The 21997-nt window shown below is 49.6% G+C and overlaps 1 protein-coding gene across 4 annotated transcripts in view; it reads right to left on the bottom strand.

The window, feature by feature from the left end:
- Nucleotides 1-21997, bottom strand: part of RFX2 (regulatory factor X2) — a 61143-nt gene that overhangs the window by 10301 nt on the left and 28845 nt on the right. For 2 of the 4 annotated variants that reach the window (XM_053372731.1, XM_053372730.1), the window contains 8 exons: nucleotides 20317-20581; nucleotides 17343-17417; nucleotides 11051-11232; nucleotides 9429-9548; nucleotides 7261-7376; nucleotides 5139-5257; nucleotides 3969-4084; nucleotides 1451-1602 (listed from right to left, as the gene is read on the bottom strand). In XM_053372731.1, coding sequence (XP_053228706.1) covers nucleotides 1451-1602; nucleotides 3969-4084; nucleotides 5139-5257; nucleotides 7261-7376; nucleotides 9429-9548; nucleotides 11051-11232; nucleotides 17343-17417; nucleotides 20317-20581 — 1145 coding nt within the window. The remainder of the gene's footprint in view (nucleotides 1-1450; nucleotides 1603-3968; nucleotides 4085-5138; nucleotides 5258-7260; nucleotides 7377-9428; nucleotides 9549-11050; nucleotides 11233-17342; nucleotides 17418-20316; nucleotides 20582-21997) is intronic. The other 2 variants (XM_053372733.1, XM_053372732.1) reach the window with 2 other exon arrangements.

Here is a 21997-nt window from a genome sequence, read left to right as displayed (position 1 = left end):
GTGGGGGACAGGCTTAAAAGAGGGTCAGACCACTTTGGGGAGGACGCGGCTTCCGGTAGCTACTGGCCACAGCAGCTGTGATCTCCCTCCGCTGCCGGAGGAAGTATTCCAGATGTTGGAAACTGCAGGACGGAGGAGAGTTGCTGCGCTCAGGTCTCAGAATCATAGAGCTGGAAGAGCTCATTTCTGCAATGCAGGAATATGCAGCTGTCCCGTACGGGAATCGAACCTGCAACCTCGGCGTCATCAGCACCACACTCTAACCAACAGAGCTATCCAGGATCTCTTATATGGAAGCTTTCTTATTATATACTGAGTCCAGTGGGGACCACCTATCTCAGCACTGTCCACTCTGACTGGCAGAAGCTCTCAGAGGTTTCAGGCAGGAGCTTACTACACCCCCGATCCCCTGAGGATTGGGATGTTCTGCACACGCCGAGGGCCTTCTGGCGGTTCCCTCGCTGCAAGAAGTGAGGTTACAGGGAACCAGGCAGAGGGCCTTCTCGGTGGTGGCGCCCGCCCTGTGGAACGCCCTCCCAGCAGATGTCAAGGAGATAAAGAACTATCTTACTTTTAAAACACATCTGAAGGCGGCCCTGTTTAGGGAAGTTTTTTAATGACTGATGTTTTAATGTATTTTTAATATTCGGTTGGAAGCCGCCCAGGGTGGCTGGGGAAACCCAGCCAGAAGGGCAGGGTATAAATAAATTATTAGTAGTAGTAGTAGTTACAGGTAGGTAGCTGTGTTGGTCTGTCGTAGTCGAAACAAAATAAATTCCTTCTAGTGGCACCGTAAAGGTAAAGGGACCCCTGACCATTAGGTCCAGTCGTGGCCGACTCTGGGGTTGCGGCGCTCATCTCGCTTTACTGGCCGAGGGAGCCGGCGTACAGCTTCCGGGTCATGTGGCCAGCATGACTGAGCCGCTTCTGGCGAACCAGAGCACCGCACGGAAACGCCGTTTACCTTCCCGCCAGAGCGGTACCTATTTATCTACTTGCACTTTGACGTGCTTTCGAACTGCTAGGTGGGCAGGAGCAGGGACCGAGCAACGGGAGCTCACCCCGTCATTGCGGGGATTCGAACCGCCGACCTTCTGATCGGCAAGTCCTAGGCTCTGTGGTTTAACTCACAGCGCCACCCGTGTCCCTTAGTAGCACCTTAGAGACCAACTAAGTTTGTTATTGGTATGAGTTTTCATGTGCATGGTATCTGAAGAAGTGTGCATGCACATGAAAGTTAATAATAATAATAATAATAATGATGATGATGATGATGATGATGGAAGGCTGATGCTCTGCCCCCTTAAGGAGCCAGAAATGTCCCTTGCACAGGGTGAAAATAATTTAGGCACTTTAAGCAGATGAGAAGAGCAAGAAGGATCCTTGAGAGAAAGAGAGAGCTAGGGAGACAAAGATGGATTTAGCGGCGTCCTCCCCACTCTGTACTCACTGGGAACAGGCCGGAGAACATCTGGGATGAGGATTTCCACAAGCGTCTGGTACAAGATGTGGTCGCAGCCCCGCATCCATTTCATGATGGGGACATATTTGCACATGGCGATCAGCTTGTGCCTCGGGACGAGGGCGTCGCAGGGCTCTTCGCTGTGGGGAGGGACAAGGACGAAGGTCAGCAGCCCCTCGGCTACCGAAATTTGAAACACAGGGGGCACTCGGGGTGGAGGAAGGCAGGTAAAGGACCCCTGGGTGGTTAAGTCCAGTCAAAGGTGACTATGGGGTTGCGGCACTCATCTCGCTTTCAGGCCAAGGGAGAAGATGTTTGTCCACAGATGGGTTTCTGGGTCATGTGGGCAGCAGGACTAAACCGCTTCTGGCGCAACGGGACACCGTGACGGAAACCAGAGCGCACGGAAATGCCACTTACCTTCCCGCTGGAGCGGTACCTATTTATCTACTTGCACTGGTGTGTTAATAGGGACACTGGTGTGTTAATAGTGTGCACTGGTGTGTTAATAGGGATGCGGGTGGTGCTGTGGGTAAAAGCCTCAGCGCCTAGGGCTTGCCGATCGAAAGGTCGGCGGTTCGAATCCCCGCGGCGGGGTGCGCTCCCGCTGCTCGGTCCCAGCGCCTGCCAACCTAGCAGTTCGAAAGCACCCCCGGGTGCAAGTAGATAAATAGGGACCGCTTACTGGCGGGAAGGTAAACGGCGTTTCCGTGTGCTGCGCTGGCTCGCCAGATGCAGCTTTGTCACGCTGGCCATGTGACCCGGAAGTGTTTCCGGACAGCGCTGGCCCCCGGCCTCTTGAGTGAGATGGGCGCACAACCCCAGAGTCTGTCAAGACTGGCCCGTACGGGCAGGGGTACCTTTACCTTACCTTTTACTGGTGTGTTTTTGAACTGCCAGGTTGGCAGGAGCTGGGACAGAGCAACAGGAGCTCACACCGTCACGGGGATTCGAACCGCCGACCTTCTGATCGGCAAGCCCAAGAGACTCGGTGGTTTAGACCACAGTGCCACCCGCGTCCCATGAAAGCAGGAAGGGGGACAACAGAGAAGAACAAGCTAGGGATGCCAGGCGGCTTTTTGAGCTAGTGCTGGAGCGAGGAAGGAAGGGGATTCACAGTGAGAAGCCGAACCCACAATGATATCCTTGCAAAACACTGTTTGCACATTAGGACTGAAACCCCAATTTCCTGTATCATAAAGGGATGAACTCCTGCTTAGAAACACTGAAAGAGGGACTAATTCTTCTCCGTTGTGAAAAAAGGTCACCCCAAAATGAAAAGTTGGAATCACTTGTACAGTGGTACCTTGGTTTACAACCATAATCCGTTGCGGAGGTCCGTTTGTAAACCAAAACAGGTTGTAACCCAAGGCGCGCTTTCGCCAATGGAGCCTTCAAAACAAATTTGTTCATAATCCAAAAAAATAAATAAAAATGGGTTGTAATCCAAAAAAAGGATTCCAGGCTTGATGTGTTTGTAATCCAAAACGTATGCAAACCAGACTGTTTGCAAACCAAGGTACAACTGTATATGTAACTGTATATTTAACTCGATGGAAACGACTTCATGAACTTGTCAGAAATATTGAAACCGTACGCAACCTTGATTTATTCTAAGCCATAAAAAGTGATGTACTATTTGAAAACATTGGCAGCATTCAGATAAATTCAACAGTGCAAATAAGTTTTGATGGGTGCAATAATGGAATACTGAATGGTTTAGATTTTCTAAAATACGCAGGGATTTATGATATGCAAAATGAACCATGGAAAGAGAAGAGGGGAAGTCCCTGATATCTTAAAGATGCTTAAGTTAGTATTTTAAATTGGAAAACTGAAAATTTAATTAACAAATTAAATATTACGTCATATGTACAAAGGGTCGTACGTGTCTTAGAAAATCTGCAAGCTCTGTTTTTCCTGTACACAATTATGATTATCGTGCATAATTACATAACGCATTATGCAGTTACATATACAAAAATCGATTCATTGATTTCGGGGTGACCTTTCCCCCAAAAAAAGATTTGGAAGCGACAGTTCACTCCTTTGTTTACAGGCCAAAGTTTGTCTAACTAAGCTGCAGGAACATGAGGTTGTAAAAAAGAAGAAGTTATAACCGTATTGCACTAAGCGGCAATGTAACGATTCACTCATTCTCTTAAACACACTTTTAAGGCCAAGGGTGGGGAATTCGCATGGCCAGCTGAGGTCATGGCTGCCAAAACACGTAATGCAAAATACAAGAATTTTGCAAACTTCAGCCGGGAAGCTTCAGTTTCATTATTTATTGAGGGCGTGGGGAGATGATAAACTGCTTATCGATCGAGTTCTTACAGAGACAGTGTCGGGTTTTCCTTTGCTCAGGAGACACACAATCTCTAGAAATGGCCGTCAGTTTTTGACTGTGAGATGAAGTAGGGAATCTACTCTTCTTTAATGTGTTTAACGAAATTCTTTTTGTTCTTGCTGTGGGGAAGGAAGGTTGCGCAGCGTGGTGTTTTACCTGGAAGGGACGGCAGCAGAGGCCGATTCGCTCGAGTGGGACTCCGAGTTCCAGAAAGACTGCCATAGCTTCTCGATGTAAGGGAACTGTAAGCTCATCACGACATCCACGTTCGCCTGGGGAGAGAGAGGGAAATGTAGCACGGCAAAGCCCAGAAATGGAAGCAAGAAGAGATTAAGACGAAAGAAGAATGGCAAACAAAAATTAATGGACTACGCAGATAAAGCGACAGGAAGGATTTGAAAACTTCGGGACCAGAGATTTACAGAAGATTGGAAGAAATATACAGTGGTACCTCGGGTTAAATACTTTATTGGTTCCAGAGGTCCGTTCTTAACCTGAAACTGTTCTTAACCTGAAGCACCACTTTAGCTAATGGGGCCTCCCACTGCTGCCGCGCCACCGGAGCACGATTTCTGTTCTCATCCTGAAGCAAAGTTCTTAACCTGAAGCACTATTTCTGGGTTAACGAAGTCTGTAACCTGAAGCGTATGTAACCTGAAGCGTCTACAACCTGAAGCGTATGTAACCTGAGGTACCACTGTACGAACTATTTGAAGAGCAACTGCAACTAACAAATCACGCTAGTAGGACTACAAGAAGCTGTGTAAGGAGAAATGTATGAAGCACTGCAAATTAAAGAATAGCGATACTAGCTATGAGCCAAATATAACTGAAGAAGTGGGAAATGTGTACTGAGTGATTAGATTGGAAAATTTTCAGATGAGATCGATGGATGTCAAAAAAAATTGTATAAGATGTAAAGGGACCCCTGACCATTAGGTCCAGTCGTGGCCGACTCTGGGGTTGCGGCGCTCATCTCGCTTTACTGGCCGAGGGAGCCGGCGTACAGCTTCCGGGTCATGTGGCCAGCAGGACTAAGCCGCTTCTGGCGAACCAGAGCAGCGCACGGAAACGCCGTTTACCTTCGCGACGGAGCGGTACCTATTTGTCTTATACATGGGAGCGTCTTATACACAGAAAAATACGGTATGTAGATGAAATACGGCACCCTTTTATAAAACACTTCGCTAAGAACCCTGAAGAATGGCAAACTTAACGAGATTGATCAGCCTTGGGCGGCGAGCTATGATTTTGTTTTTGCATCCTTTTCTCCCTCTCTTTGTAAGTGCCATTGACTGGCGATCGATAAACCTCCTTTAAAATCACCTCGCAATGCCGCCTGTAGAGGACCTGAAGAGTCTTGATGTCACTCGCGTCGATTCCCTCCTGCAGGAGCACGTTTTCCAGATCGAGAGCTGGGAAAGCAGGGAGGATGTGGGTGACGTCTGCAGGGCAGGGAGAAAACGTTAGGGGGAAGGAAGAAAATAGTGGCATCTGGTGTATTTTTTTGGGGGGGGCTATTATTATTATTATTTGAATTTATATGCCACCTGTCAGGGGCTCAGGAGCAGAAGCACAGGGGAGAGAGGAAATGGAGAGCGAAGGGGAGGGATCCGAGGGGAGCGTAGGGGAGTATGACAGTGACCCGAGAGATTCCATGAGCTTCTCCAGCGAATCAGAAGATTCCCAGAAGGGGGCGCCGATGGTGAGGGCAAGGGGGGTCCCAGGGGGGACGCACCAGAAGCAGGGGGCCAGCGGGGACTCCCAAGGGAGCAGCGGAGGATCAGGACCAGCTTCCCCACCAGAGCGCAGTGGGGGGGAAGAGTCACATGTGTCAGGGCCAGCCTCTCCTCCAGCGGGGAGAGAAGATGAGTCAGGGATAACCACGCCCCCATCGGGAAGTGGGGAAATGGAGGGGAGGTCAGTTCCAGCTAGCCTCCCCGAAGGAGGGAGCAGTGACACAAGTGTAACGGTCAGAAGGAAAGTGGGAGGCTCGGCGCGCGCGCCAAATTCAAATGTACAGGCGCGCGGGACAGCAGGAAACCCGGATTGGGAGCCAGGTCCTAAAGCCCGACGGAGGGAGGGGGAAGAGTCAGGGGACTCAGCGTCAGAAGAGTCTAGGAAGGGCGAGACCCCGACGGGCAGGCGGACCCAGAGGAGAAAAGAACAAAGGAGGAGGTGGAGCAAGGCTAGAATCTTAAACTGGTGTCAGGGGGGAGGAGATTCAGATGGAGCTTCGGCGGTCTAAGGTTAGAGACGTAGCGTTGCACGCTGCGCCTGTGGAAGTGAAACTGAACTTCAATAAAGACTTTTATACTAAACAACGAAGCAGCGTTGGTCTTCTGTGAGCTGGGACCTCGGGCAGCGCTGACACCACCCTATACCCAGAGGTCTCAGGGCAGTTCACAGAACAAAATCAAAATATAAAGCCACAAAATATATAATCAAAATAAAGACAACAACCCAACAACATCCCCCCCCAAACCCCTTATTTTAAAAGGGCATAGGATGTCAATCAAATCAACTAAAGGCCTGGTTAAAAAGGAACCTTTTTGCCTGGCACCTAAAGGTGTATAATGAAGGCACCAGGCGAACTTCCCTGGGGGAGAGCATTCCACAGACGGGGAGCCACTGCAGAGAAGGCCCCGTTCTCGTCTTGCCACCCTCCAGACTTTTCATATTAACATTTGTTTTTTTACCCTAAAGTTTGAAAGCAACTGAGATGAGAGGTGCCTCTATCTATACTGTAGGCACCCTATATATAGAAAGGAGCAAACCAGTGATATTTTAGGGAGCGGAATAGCAGGCGGTGTCCATTGCAGGAACCTACACAACACAGAACACTGTTGCTGTATGTAGGTTTTATTTTATTTGTTTTTTATCTTCTATTTTGGAAATGTACATCTTTTAAATTTTCTGGGGGCCTCCAAGACAGTGGGGCCCTAAGCTATAGCTTCTTTAGCTTATACGTAAATCTGGCACTGTATACATGCACATATACCATATTTTTCGCTCTATAAGACGCACCAGACCACAAGAAGCACCTAGTTTTTGGAGGAGGAAAACAAGAAAAAACATATTCTGAATCTCAGAAGCCAGAACAGCAAGAGGGATCGCCGCGCAGTGAAAGCAGAAATCCCTCTTGCTGTTCTGGCTTCTGGGATAGCTGCGCAGCCTGCATTCGCTCCATAAGACGCACACACATTTCCCCTTACTTTTTAGGAGGGACAAAGTGAGTCTTATAGAGCAAAAAATACGGTATTTATTTATATATACACACACACACACACACACACACACACACCATTATTGATTCCCTAATCATAGAATTACGGAGTTGGAAGGGAACCCCAAGGATGATCGAGTCTGACCCCCCCACAATGCACGAATACGCAGCCGCCCCATACAGGGATCAAACCTGCAACCTTGGCATTAGATAGCTCCTCACCAATGAACTGCTGGTGGTGCTGGCTCTGCGCAGCAACGGATTGCTCGGGCGTGGAGTGAAGGCTGCTGTTCGAACCGGCCTCCGCCAGGCCGTCCAACTTCTGCGAAGGTCTGTACCTGCAGTCGGGAGGGACAAAAGCGTCAAACTGAGACTTCCACTTCTTCAACGCTTTGGATTATTTCTCTCCTTTTTTAAAGGATCCGATTTCTTTCCGCAGGGCCTGTAAGACAGAGTTGTTCCCCCTGGCCTTTGGCTTGGAGCCAATTTGATTCCCTGCCCCTCTTTCTTTTTCCTTTCTCCTCCTGTGATGAGGATGCATTTTAATATTTTAATGTTTCAATATTTTAATGTTGTATTTTCATCTTGTTTTTAAGTTGTATTCATTCAACTTGTTTTTATTATTGCTTGCTAGCATCCCTGAGCCCGGCCTTGGCTGGGGAGGGCGGGGTATAAATAAAAAATATTATTATTATTATTAAAGTCACGGCAGACATCTGTTGTGGCATTTTGAGCTTGCATTTCTCCTAATGACACACCTTCTTTTTTTGCAAGCATCGCTAGCGCAGCACATTCCTGCATGCAGTTTTCGCTAACGCACACGTTTTTAGACACCTCAAGCACATGTTGTTCAGTTGGGAAAACGGCAACATTGACAGTGTGTATTTTGAACGACGGCTGCATCTTGGTTTGAGCGCTCCTTCTGAGCAAATGATTAAAATGTGAGCTCAGGCGGCCTTCTTGGCCAGTGGGTACAACCAGGAACACTCAAAAAACCCCAGAGTTTTGTTATGTTTCTTCCCAGGAATTGAGAAGACAAGAAATTTTTAAAAAATGTTTACAATGTAGATACAAAACCATTGTAAACAGGCCAAAACATTAGCAGGATTTTAAACACACTTGTAATGTTAACAGAATGTATAGATAATCTAGGAAGATGGAAAATTGGAGAAGTATCGATATGCGACAATGGCCGCGAGAGTTCTAATAGCACAAGGATGGAAGACTGAAGAAACCCCAACTAAAGAATCATGGCAAGAAAAATTGATGGACTATGCAGAACTGGCAAAACTGACATACAAGCTACGGGACAAGGATAACTGTGACTTTAAGGATGAATGGGAACCCTTTACAAAGTATTTGAAGACGCAACAAAGCGAACTGGACTCCTTGGCAGGTTTTGAATAAACATTCAGAAACTTTTTATTGATAAAAATCAGCTAAATAGTTTGAGGATCTATACAACTGTGTAACATGCAGAAAACAGCATTCTTAGAGAAACCAAAGACTGGAACTGAGGGAAGTCGGGGGGTGGGTGGGTTCTGTGGGGGAGGGAGGAAAAATGGGGGGAAATAAGGATGATATGTTTCTGGATAACATGTTTTGTTTTAATTTTGAATAAAAAAATAGATTAGCAGGATTTTAAACACACTTGTAATGTTAACAGAATGTGTAGATCATCTAGGAAGATGGTAAATTGGAGAAGTATCGATATGCAGTTGAAAACAGGACCCGTGGAAGGGATGGGGCGAAGTCAGGAGATTCAGAGTAATCTCAGTACCGTATTTTTCGCACCATAGGGCGCACCGGACCATAGGGCGCACCCAGTTTTTTTGGGGGGAAATAAAGGGGAAAAAATTATTTTCCCCCCCCAGGCACGGGGCTGGGGCGGGGGAAGCTTGAGCTCCCCCCGACCCCAGCCCCCAAACAGGCAGCTCTCTGCAAGCCGTGGGAGCGCTCCCACGGCTTACTGAGAGGTCCGCGAAGCCTGGACGCGCTGAGCTCAGCACGCGCAGGCTTCAGCATGCAGGCAACTCTCCACAAGCAGCGGGAGCGCCCCCGCTGCTTGCGGAGAGGTCCGCGAAGCCTGGACGCGCTGAGCTCAGCGCGCGCAGGCTTCAGCATGCAGGCAACTCTCCGCAAGCAGCGGGAGCCCAGCGCTGGGCTCCCGCTGCTTGCGGAGAGGTGTGCGAAGCCTGGAGAGCATGAGGGGTCGGTGCGCACCCACCCCTCTCACTCTCCAGGCTTCAGCGAAAGCCTGCATTCGCACCATAGGACGCACACACACGTCCCCTTCAGAGGGGGAAAAGTGCGTCCTATGGTGCGAAAAATACGGTAATTAGATTTGGAAATGGTTTTGTTGTATGTTTATATTTTGGGAAATCAAATACCTTTGTTTCTGGTGGACGGGCTGCTGCCTCATCGCCATATACTGAGCATCTTCCTGCAAGCGGTTGAGCGGGGAGTCCGGCTTGAGGCGGATCCCGTAGTAATGGTATTTGGAATTTCCCCTGAGAGGGAGAAGATCGGTTAAGTCAAAACAACAACAACTTACAATATTTTTTGCTCCATAGGGCGCACCGGACCATAGGGCACACCTAGTTTTTAGGGGGCAGAAATAAAGATTTTTTGGGGGGGAAACCCAGCCAGATGGGTGGTGTATAAATAACAAATTATCATCATCATCATCATCATCATTAGCAATTGCCCTTCCTTAACCCTCCCCACCCCAGTAGGATTCTAGTCCTCAGGCTCAAAAAACAAAGGGCTGGCTTTAAATAATGAAGGAATAGGTTTCTGTGCAGTCAGTTTGAAACGGGACCCAAAATCCACGTTTTTTTCCTTTTCCAAGCGAACATTTCTACAATGCTTTAACTTGAGCTCTTGAGCCAAAACCCAGCTGTATAAGCAAGTGCTCAAAGCTCTCTCCCTTATCAGTCCATGAAGGCCGGTAATGACGGATGGCCTTGTCCGTTCCAAAGAGGAACAGGGATGGTACGTCTGGGCCTTATCTCACATCCTGACCACAGAGCTAGTCCAGGAACAGCGCCAGGAGTTGGTGACCTTCTTACCCCAAGATAAGAGTGCCGGAACAGGAATGCCCTTATATGGTCAAGAGTATAAGAAGGAACACCCTTTTATGGTTAAAAGTACCGGAGCATGAACATCTGTGATGTCAACCTGCGGGTATAAGCTGACGTGGCTGGATTCCTGGGGGAGGGGGGAGAGGGTGCCTGGAGGATATATATACTGCATGAAATTTCTCAGTTTTTTGGACTTGCTGTGGACTGACCACGCAAGTGCCTTTCTGCTGCTCCGGAGAGCAGAAATAAAGAACTCTATCCCTGAACCAACCCTCGGTGTCATTTGACTTCCTTCCCCCCGTCCGGGAGCAACGCGGAGCCCACCAATCGGTAAAGTCTAATAAGGCTACAATAAGAATGCTGGAAGTAGCCTTACGCCAAGTCAGATAATTGGGTCCATTTAGCTGGGCACTGCAAATACTGCCTTTCTGCAGCTCTCATGGGGTCTTTCACGGCCCTGCCTAGAGACAATGGGGGTTCCACAGGCTTGGAGAGTATGCCCTCCAGCGCTGAGCTGCAGTCCCAAGAAATAAAGCTAAGTTTCCGGTCCTCAGGGTTTTGAAGGGAGATCGGGGCCGGTGTTTGCAGAGGCCTCTTTTTTTAAAATAATTTTTAAATTAATTTTCAACACAAATATACAATTTTTTATCCAAATTTTCACAAATTTATCTCATTTAGGACTTCCTTCAGCTTCTCTGACAATCATCCATATTTATCTCTCAATTACACATTTCTTATGTTTAATATTGCTGTTAGTCTTCCCTTCCCCAAACTATTTCTTTTTAACAATATATCTCCAATTTCACAGTGCTTCTTGAAACCCCACTAGCATTGTTTGAACATCACATATACTTTTCAGATATTCCGTAAATTTTCCCTGCAGAGGCCTCTTAAGCCCCCTCTGCCGCAACCCCGCCTGCCCTGCAAACCTTGTGCCAAGCCGGCGGGTCCTCAGTCCCATGAAGACGGAGCGGATCAGCTTCCCGAAGGACGCGGCGTTCACGGGGTCCAGCTTGTGCTCTTGGCAGTGGCGCAGGTAATGGTTATAGAGAGAGCTGCGGGGCAGGCTGACCCCTTCGGCCGTCTCATAGTTGTCCAGCAGCCACTGAAGCTGCAGGTTTTATTTTTTAAAGGGAGAGAAGGGGGAAGAGAGAATTGAAGAGGGTTTTTCATTCTGGGTCCCGCTCGTTCGCACGCGCACAGCTCCCACAGAGGACGCAATTGGAACCAAACATAAAAGGGAGCACTAGGGTAGCTCAGTTGGTTAGAGCGTGGTGCTGATGACCCCAAGGTTGTGGGTTCGATTCCCATATGGGGTAGATAATATTCCTGCATTGCAGGGGGTTGGGATAGATGATCCACAGGGACCCTTCCAACTCTACAAATCTATGATTCGATTCTATGAACCTCTCCCCCTTACCACCAAGCAAACACACAAAAGGCAGCTGTCATCTTTTGCAAACCGCTTTGAGGGTTGTATAAATTTCATGCTGAAGAATAGCCTTTAGCAAAGGTGTCATGGGCCTTGAAGACACTCGAACTCAGGACGCAAGGGAGAAACGTGCTAAGAGGAAGGCACACTTGGCAAATCCACACCGTGATCAACTCCCACCCAGAAACTTACGTCCCCACTGCGGAAGGACGTGGGGATCCAGAATTGGCCTCCACAGTCACTTGCGGACTCACTGTCAAAACCGTGTTTAGGGAAGGCAATCTTACTCGGCTACGAGGGATCGCCAAAGAAATTTCATGCAATAAAATAAATTCTACTATGGTCTGATCTTGATTTCAGCAAGGCATTTGACAAGGTGCCCCATGATATTCTTGTAAAGAAGCTGGTAAAATGCGGTCTTGACTATGCTACCACTCAGTGGATTTGTAACTGGCTGACTGACCGAACCCAAAGGGTGCTCATCAATGGTTCCTCTTCATCCTGGAGAAGAGTGACTAGTGGGGTGCCACAGGGTTCTGTCTTGGGCCCGGTCTTATTCAACATCTTTATCAATGACTTGGATGATGGACTCAAGGGCATCCTGATCAAATTTGCAGATGACACCAAACTGGGAGGGGTGGCTAACACCCCAGAGGACAGGATCACACTTCAAAACGACCTTGACAGATTAGAGAACTGGGCCAAAACAAACAAGATGAATTTTAACAGGGAGAAATGTAAAGTAGTGCACTTGGGCAAAAAAAATGAGAGGCACAAATACAAGATGGGTGACACCTGGCTTGAGAGCACTACATGTGAAAAGGATCTAGGAGTCTTGGTTGACCACAAACTTGACATGAGCCAACAGTGTGACGCGGCAGCTAAAAAAGCCAATGCAATTCTGGGCTGCATCAATAGGAGTATAGCATCTAGATCAAGGGAAGTAATAGTGCCACTGTATTCTGCTCTGGTCAGACCTCACCTGGAGTACTGTGTCCAGTTCTGGGCACCACAGTTCAAGAAGGACACTGACAAACTGGAACGTGTCCAGAGGAGGGCAACCAAAATGGTCAAAGGCCTGGAAACGATGCCTTATGAGGAACGGCTAAGGGAGCTGGGCATGTTTAGCCTGGAGAAAAGGAGGCTAAGGGGTGATATGATAGCCATGTTCAAATATATAAAAGGATGTCACATAGAGGAGGGAGAAAGGTTGTTTTCTGCTGCTCCAGAGAAGCGGACACGGAGCAATGGATCCAAACTACAAGAAAGAAGATTCCACCTAAACATTCGGAAGAACTTCCTGACAGTAAGAGCTGTTTGACAGTGGAATTTGCTGCCAAGGAGTGTGGTGGAGTCTCCTTCTTTGGAGGTCTTTAAGCAGAGGCTTGACAACCATATGTCAGGAGTGCTCTGATGGTGTTTCCTGCTTGGCAGGGGGTTGGACTCGATGGCCCTTGTGGTCTCTTCCAACTCTATGATTCTATGATTGCAGGCCCCCAAAATGGTTGGGTAGGCCAATTTTTTCTGTTGTTGCAAGGGACGAAACCTGAATTTGTTGTGGGAAAGCCCCTTCTGCAATAACCATAGGAGGTGGGGTTGCGGGCATCACGCCCCTTCCCCACATTCGTGGGGGCTGGCTCCAGCCCCGATACCTAAGGGAATCCCCGCCCGTGTCATACCCCGGGGCCAGCCAATTGGCTGGCTCCGGGGGCGGGGCCTCAGCTATTTAAACCTGCCGCAGCCGAGGCTCCTCCTCTTTTCCTCCGCTGCTGCAGCAGTTAGGCATTGATAGGGGTAGTGTCCTATTGTTATGCAAATGAACAGGGGGGGGAGGAGCGCCATCACCTTCCCCCAGGCAAGGGTAGTCCGGTAAAGGATTCCGGGGGGGCATGGCCTTGTCCTAAGCCTAGGGAGGTATGGGCCCACGGCACGCCCCCACGCGGTGACGCCCGGGGGAAGGCCTAGTTGACGTGCCTCAGCAGGACTCCTCCCCCTGTTGATTAACCCTTCTGGCTTCTAGCAGGTTAGGAGTTAGGACCAATGCCTAAGCCAATACCGCTCAATTCCTGTAATCAATAAAGTTGTGGCCTAATTCAACCCATTAACCTGAATTCTTCTGTCCTGTGTCTTTATGTCATTGGGGGCAGGCGGGAACTTGCCACGCAAAACGGCAGCTTAGCGGTGGAGCAAGTGCGATCTTGTACGCAGAAGCTTCAGGCATCCAACCGGGCCCACAAAACCATTCAGGGCCAGACTAAAACCTCACACGCCCCCCCCCCGCACCCCCCCAACTCATGAACCAATGAAGCGGAGAACCTCATCCCTGCCAAGTGTTTCATGCAGGAAACATGTTGGCGAGGGGCTGGCCTCTCTGCCCACTGTTCAACTTTGCCAGGTTGGGGGGGGGCACACCTGCAGGGACGGAGGAAGGGAGATGAAGATCTGGGCTGGCAGGCCAAAAACAGTTCCCCAGCCTTACATGCCGTAGGACGGCTTCAGACAGAGCTAAGTTCAGAGTCTGCTCGATAACGCACACGCTGCAATACACCGCAGCTCTTTCCTGCCCCGCAACTGTTGCGCTGGTCCCTGCTCTTCCTCCCCTGAACCCAACAACTGAGAGAAGCTACTGTGAAGGGCGAGGGAGCATGCAGTTAACTTGGCAGGTAGCAAGAAGAGGCACCACTTCAGGACAGGACAGAAAGAGGAGCTAAGCAGAGGATGTTCTGCTGCGACGGAAGACTGGGAAGGCTGCGGATAAGGGGGGCATTTGAGCAGTGGACCAGAAGCAAAGCTTTGAAGGTGACTCGGAAGCTACAACTAATCCAGACTGGGGACTGGGAGTGGCCGCTGAGACCATATAACACCAGTCCTGAAAGACCTACATTGGCTCCCAGTACGTTTCGGAGCACAATTCAAAGTGTTGGTGCTGACCTTTCAAATCCATAAAAAGCCTCAGCCCAGTAGACCTGAAGGAGTGTCTCCACCCCCATCGTTCTGCCCGGACACTGAGGTCCAGCTCCAAGGGCCTTCTGGCGGTTCCCTCCCTGTGGGAAGTGAGGTTGCAGGGAACCAGGCAGAGGGCCTTCTTGGTGGTGGCGCCCGCCCTGTGGAACGCCCTCCCGTCATATGTCAAAGGAGATAAACAGCTACGCGACTTTCAGGAGATATCTGAAGGCAGCCAGAAGTTTTAAATGTTTGATATTTGCTGTTTTTCTATTATGCTGGAAACCACCCAGAGTGGCTGGGGAATAAATAAGAATATTATTATTATTTGCTGTGTTTTTATTATGTTGGAAGCCGTTCAAAGGTGCTGGGGCAACCCTGTCAGATGGGTGGGGTACAACTAATTTTTAAAAAGGTAAAGGACCCCCGGATGGTTAAGTCCAGTTAAAGGCGACTATGGGGTTGTGGCGCTCATCTCGCTTTCAGGCCGAGGGAGCTGGCGTTTGTCCACAGACAGCTTTCCGGGTCATGTGGCCAGCAGGACTAAACCGCTTGTGGCATAACGGGACACTGTGACGGAAACCAGAGCGCACGGAAACGCCATTTACCTTCCCGCCGGAGTGGTACCTATTTATCTACTTGCACTTTGTGCTTTCGAACTACTAGGTTGGCAGGAGCAGGGACTGAGCAACGGGAGCTCACCCCGTCGCGGGGATTCGAACTGACGACCTTCTGATCGGCAAGCCCTAGGCTCAGTGGTTTAGACCAGTGTTCCCCAACCTTGGGCCTCCAGCTGTTTTTGGACTACAACTCCCATCATCCCTCTCTAGCAAGACCAGTGGCCAAGGATGATGGGAATTGTAGTCCAAAAACAGCTGGAGGGCCAAGGTTGGGGAACACTGGTTTAGACCACAGCGCCCCCAGTACAAGTAATTGATCGGTACCCAGCAGCACATAAAAAGGTAAAGGTAAAGGTACCCCTGCCCATACGGGCCAGTCTTGACAGACTCTGGGGTTGTGCGCCCATCTCACTTAAGAGGCCGGGGGCCAGCGCTGTCCGCAGACACTTCCGGGTCACGTGGCCAGCGTGACAAAGCTGCATCTGGCAAGCCAGCGCAGCACACGGAAACGCCGTTTACCTTCCCGCCAGTAAGCGGTCCCTATTTATCTACTTGCACCCGGAGGTGCTTTCGAACTGCTAGGTTGGCAGGCGCTGGGACCGAGCAACGGGAGCGCACCCCGCCGCGGGGATTCGAACCGCCGACCTTTCGATCGGCAAGCCCTAGCAGCACATACAAAGCAGTTAATATGCCACACAGGCTTAATGTTTGCGGGCGTCAATGGGCAGCTTGGCCATTGCTGTGTCTTAGGCAGCCTGCCATCACGCATGCAGAAGGTCCAAGATTTCAACCTTTTGGATGCCCGGTAGGGTTGAGAGGGAGACCCCTACATGGAACCCCGGAGAGCCGCTGCCAGCCAGTGCGGGAAACACTGAACTAAATGATTCAACAGCCTGGCTTGTTCATGGTAGCATCCCACCATTTCCTTTCAAATCAGCCCTTCGTTCGGAAGCCCAGGGGCTAAAACAGGGGGCTTGGATTATAGCAGGGAAACTGCAGCTCAGTGGCCAAGTTCACACATGGAAGGTCTTCGGCATATCTACAATTCTATGACCCGCTCTGCCCGAAACTGAGGTCCAGCGCCAAGGGCCTTCTGGCGGTTCCCTCGTTGCGAGAAGCCAAGTTACAGGGAACCAGGCAGAGGGCCTTCTCGGTGGTGGCACCCGCCCTGTGGAACGCCCTCCCACCGGATGTCAAAGAGAAAAATAACTACCAAACTTTTAGAGGACATTTAAAGGCAGCCCTGTTTAGGGAAGCTTTTAATGTTTAATAGGTTATTGTATTTTAGTGTTTTGTTGGAAGCCGCCCAGAGTGGCTGGGGGGACCCAGCCAGATGGGCGGGGTATAAATAATAAATTATTATTATTATTATCATTAACCCTGCAGAGCGGCTGCCAGTCAGTGCAGACAATACTGAGGTAGATGGATCTGATTAGGTACAAGGTTCCTATATTGCATTTCGGGAGTGGGGAAGCTTCCCTGCAGATAACATGGTCCTTTTTGACCACCTGCAGTCTATCTGTCTCTGCTGCCATCCAAAAACCCCTAGCCTTGCCTCGTGATGTGTGCGCCTCACAAGCTCAAAACCGGGGAGCACATTCACCGTATTTTTTGCTCTATGAGACTCACTTTTTCCCTCCTAAAAAGTAAGGGGAAATGTGTGTGCGTCTTATGGAGCGAATGCAGGCTGCGCAGCTATCCCAGAAGCCAGAACAGCAAGAGGGATTGCTGCTTTCGCCGTGCAGCGATCCCTCTTGCTGTTCTGGCTTCTGAGATTCAGAATATTTTTGTTCTTGTTTTCCTCCTCCAAAAACTAGGTGCGTCTTGTGGTCTGGTGCTTCTTATAGAGTGAAAAATACGGAAATTGGTGGATCTGTGGATGCCAGGGGGTCCGTTGCACCCTTCGCGCAACAAAAACTACCCTAGAAACGTCAACGTTTTCAAAAGCATGGCTTGGCTTTTGGAAAAGAGCGGGGTCCACAGTACTTCGCTAATTGGGAACCACTGTTTAATGAATCGTTTACAGGGCTGAGGTTTGCTCCCGGCAACCGGCCGGGGGGGGGGGGGAGATACGTGCTTGTTTTTCAAGTGCCACAAGATGCTCGGCTTGTGCTTCGCTGCAGTTAATATGGGATTCTGAAAAGAGCACAGAAGCTGGAAAACAGGGCGCCGGGGCAGGGGGTGGGTTGCCTACGGAGGAGCCAGGCAGGCGGGAGGCAAACTTACATGGCTGTTCAGCAAGCTGCTTTTGTGCGACGTTATGCCTTCATTTTTTTGGAGGTTTTCAATCGCCATTTCAAGCTGGAAAAGGGGCGGCAGCGAGGCCAAAGAGAGAGAAAAAAGAAGGGAAATCAGACATTCGGCAAACAGCCGGGGGGGGGGGAGACCCGCCTGAGCCACTGTGAAGCCCTTCCCTCAAACAGGTGAAGTGGGGCGTGGGATCAGGCGCAGGAAAGCACAAGTGTTACATTGGGGGGGGGGTGTGGAAGGCATGCAAAAGAAGCCACACAGTGCGGGTGGTATTTTTCGGGGGGGAAGGGGTGCGAAAGAGAAAGCAGCAGCCCCTTGCGCTGCAAATATAGGTTTATCAGGCGTTTATCATTGATTTAGAAGTCACATATCAAAACAGGAAGGCAGTGATGACTTGGGGGTTGAAAGCATAAAGGGTTTACTCGGACCCACTGGAATTAATGGGCCCAAATTGGCCACGCTCATTCATTTCAATGGGTACATCTAAAACCAGCATTGGAGACCAGTCTTTCGGTCTCTGCCCTTTTTCACGCAACATCCCTGCAGGAATCTGCCATCACCCCCCCCTTTAAGTCTTCTCTTCTTCAGTATTGCTCAGCTCCTTCAACTTTTCCTCAAAGCAGTCCGATCATAGCTGTCAACCGTCCCTTATTTGGCGGGAAAGTCCCTTATCCCAGCGCCGTGTCCCGCTGCTGTCCCTTATTGATGATGTCCCTTAAATTTCCCTGGTTTCAAAGGAAGCAGCTCCTCTCCCTCCCTCCCTGCCGGCCAGGGAGGAGGGAGGCTCCAACTGTGTTGCTTGGCTGCGTTGCTCACCCAATAAGGAGTCTAGAACGACTGGGGGGTGGAGCTTGCATGCCTTGTGCCAATCAAATCGGCCGCGTTGCCTGGGGACTCGCCTTTGCTCAGCGCTTCCCAGCGGAGAGGTGACGTGGTTTTCCTTGCTGCATCCCCTTTGCCGGGTTGCTGCGCTGTGGGAACCACCGCTTGAGGCTTCGTTTGGCTGCCGATCCCTTATTTTCAAGGCTGCTGGTCCCTTATTTTCAAATCTGTGAGTTGACAGCTATGAGTCTGATCTGCACAGCTTTAAAGCCTTTTATTTTTCCCATCTTGAGGGGAGGTATATAAAAGGCTCAATGCACCGGATGTAAATGCAAAGTTTGGCAGTACCCCATGCGAGACAGAAGAGTTGCTTTTAGGTCCACCCCAATACACACCTGAGTCCCAAATGACCATTTATCTACTGCAGCAGAGATGCTCAACTTCCGTACTTCTACTCCCAGTGGACGCTGATCCACTACGTAAATGGGGTACTGGCCCCCCAACTTGAACCGTGATCCAGAGTCCGGATCAGGGCATAAAGGTAAAGGTACCCCTGACCGTTAGGTCCAGTCGTGGACGACTCTGGGGTTGCGCGCTCATCTCGCTCTATAGGCGGAGGGAGCTGGCGTTTGTCCGCAGACAGTCTTTCCGGGTCATGTGGCCAGCATGACTCAGCCGCTTCTGGCAGCGCCCGGAAATGCTGTTTACCTTCCCGCCGGAGTGGTACCTATTTATCTACTTGCACTCTGACGTACTTTTGAACTGCTAGGTTGGCAGGAGCAGGGACCGAGCAACGGGAGCTCACCCCATTGCAGGGATTTGAACCGCTGACCTTGTGTGGTTCAGACCACAGTGCCACCCGCATCTACACTAGCCGGTAGCAGACAGATGAGTCTGAGATGAGTGTAAAGTAAAAGACAAAGGACCCCTGGACGGTTAAGTCCAGTCAACGGCAACTATGGGGTTGCGGCGCTCATCTTGCTTTCAGGATGATGGAGCTGGTGTTTGTCCACCAACCTTCTGATCGGCAAGCCCAAGAGGCTCAGTGGTTTAGACCACAGCGCCGCCCACGTCCCTGCCCTCCTATTACTCAGCAGTGACACAGATGTGGAAGAACCCTAGACCTGGGGTAGGCAAACTAAGGCCTGGGGGCCGGATCCGGCCCAAATCGCCTTCTCAATCCAGCCCGCGGACGGTCCGGGAATCAGCGTGTTTTTACATGAGTAGAATGTGTGCTTTTATTTAAAATACATCTCTGGGTTATATGTGGGGCGTAGTAATTCATTCATATTTTTTTTCAGAATACAGTGGTACCTAATTCGTTCCGGAGGTCCGTACTTAACCTGAAACTGTTCTTAACCTGAAGCAAAAGGTAAAGGTACCCCTGCCCGTACGGGCCAGTCTTGCCAGACTCTAGGGTTGTGCGCTCATCTCACTCTATAGGCCGGGAGCCAGCGCTGTCCGCAGACACTTCTGGGTCATGTGGCCAGCGTGACAAGCTGCATCTGGTGAGCCAGCGCAGCACACGGAACGCCGTTTACCTTCCCGCTGGTAAGCGGTCCCTATTTATCTACTTGCACTTTGATGTGCTTTCGAACTGCTAGGTTGGCAGGCGCTGGGACCGAACGACGGGAGTGCACCCCGTCATTGCGGGGATTCGAACCGCCGACCATGTGATCGGCAAGTCCTAGGCGCTGAGGTTTTACCCACAGCACCACCCGCGTCCCACCTGAAGCACCACTTAGCTAATGGGTCCTCCTGCTGCTACCGCGCCACTGGAGCACAATTTCTGTTCTCATCCTGAAGCAATGTTCTTAACCTGAAGCACTATTTCTGGGTTAGCAGAGTCTGTAACCAGAAGCGTATGTAACCTGAAGCGTATGTAACCTGAGGTACCACTGTATAGTCCGGCCCACCACATGGTCGGAGGGACGGTGGACCGGCCCACGGCTGAAAAAGGTTGCTGACCCCTGGCCTAGACTGGGTTGACTCCACCTGCCACCAACTCTGGCTCTGCCTACAGGTTCTGCCCTGCCAGTCCCAATGTCCAACAACCACCTTCCCTTGCAGGTGCCTGAAACACACACATGTGACTTCAGGGAGGCGGCGGCGGCAAGCCCCGACGTACCGTGGCTGGGGAGGAGCGCGAGGTGTGGGAGAGGGCGTGCCTGGCGCTCTCCATGCCGCTGTGGATGAGGTAGGCTCCCGAGCTGGACACGATCTGGCTTCCGCCGATGTCCATCGCGATGCCCACCATGCCGTGCGAGGGGATGGTGGTGGGCGACGAAGGCCCCGTGCTCACCTGAGAGCTGCCTCCCTGCGCTTCGAAGTAGGAGGAGGCGCTGCTGGGGGCGTAGATCTGAGCTTCCGTGTTGTAGGAATAAGCGGCACGTCTGCCGGAAGACCGGGAAGAGACAGGAGACAAAGAGACAAGGGGTTTAGTTACGAACACACGCAGTCAGGCAGGAGGGTCTTCCAAGCAGGTCCGTGAAGACCTAAGGGTTTGAAAGCACTATCAAGAAGACCGGAAGAAATTTAAAGACTATTTAGCTGAATATTTTGAGAAGAGCGTTTACCATGGCCCGTTTCCATTCTATACCCACGGCCTTCTTGCAGGGGATTTACTTTAAGACCCCCATTACTCAGCGTCTATGTCCATGCACAATGAATGAAGTAGAGGACTTCATACACTTCTTTTTCTACTGCCCGATTTATGAGCTAATAAGAACTAAGCTCCTCCTCTTGATCCCGCCCCACCATCACATCTAAGGAAGACTGTTTGAAATTCCTTCTTGTGGATGCAAATCCCCAAATTTCACGTGGGGTGGCAATCTTTATAGTGCAGGCTTTGAAACTCAGGGCTACACTGACTGGGTAGTATGTCCCAGACCTGGACCTGTTTTAATTCTTTGTATTACCTTTTTAACCTAATGTGCCGAGCCTATTTTGGGGCCATTATATGTTTTATATACATCTGCATTTTAGATTCCCGGCGCTGGCAACTAAATTTTTACATTATTGTTTTAGGGTAATTTAAATGTCACAATGCCAGTAATATCGTTTTGAATTTTGTTAGGTTGCTTCTCTCTAGCATTTTTGTCTTATCCTGCTATGGCTGTATGCTAATGCAATAAAGGTTTGATGATGATAATGTATCATAAGATAAGCAGAATCATTTGAAAGTATCGTATAGGCCTAGGATTATAGTAAGAATTACCGTATTTTTTGCTCAATAACACTCACTTTTTCCCTCCTAAAAAGTAAGGGGAAACGTGTGTGCGTCTTATGGAGCGAACGCAGGCTGCACAGCTATCCCAGAAGCCAGAACAGCAAGAGGGATTGCTGCTTTCACTGCGCAGCGATCCCTCTTGCTGTTCTGGCTTCTGAGATTCAGAATATAATTTTTCTTGTTTTCCTCCTCCAAAAACTAGGTGCGTCTTGTGGTCTGGTGCGTCTAATAGAACGAAAAATACGGTAACTGTAAATATTATGGATTCAGATAATAACGAAAAGAGAATGAAGATAGTAAATTGATGGAGTTAATTTGATTAGAAACAGGATATTGGAAAGCTGTTACAAGGTGATTCATTGAAACTCAGTAAGGGGGGAATAGAGGAAGTCAGTTAACAATGTAAATTAAAATAGGACTTAAAGTAATAGGTGTTTAGATGTTTTTGTTATTCCTTTTTAGTATTGTAATGTTTTTCTTTTTTCTCTGTGTGTTATAGTTGTTATAAATTTGGAAAATCAGTAAAAAAAATTTGGGGGGAAAAAGGGGTTTGAAAGTACTTCCCCCCCAAAACCAGAGT

This window comes from Podarcis raffonei, chromosome 18, assembly GCF_027172205.1.
Source record: "Podarcis raffonei isolate rPodRaf1 chromosome 18, rPodRaf1.pri, whole genome shotgun sequence".
In the NCBI taxonomy this organism is placed as follows: Eukaryota; Metazoa; Chordata; class Lepidosauria; order Squamata; family Lacertidae; genus Podarcis; species Podarcis raffonei.
This window is presented reverse-complemented; position numbering and strand designations above follow the sequence as displayed.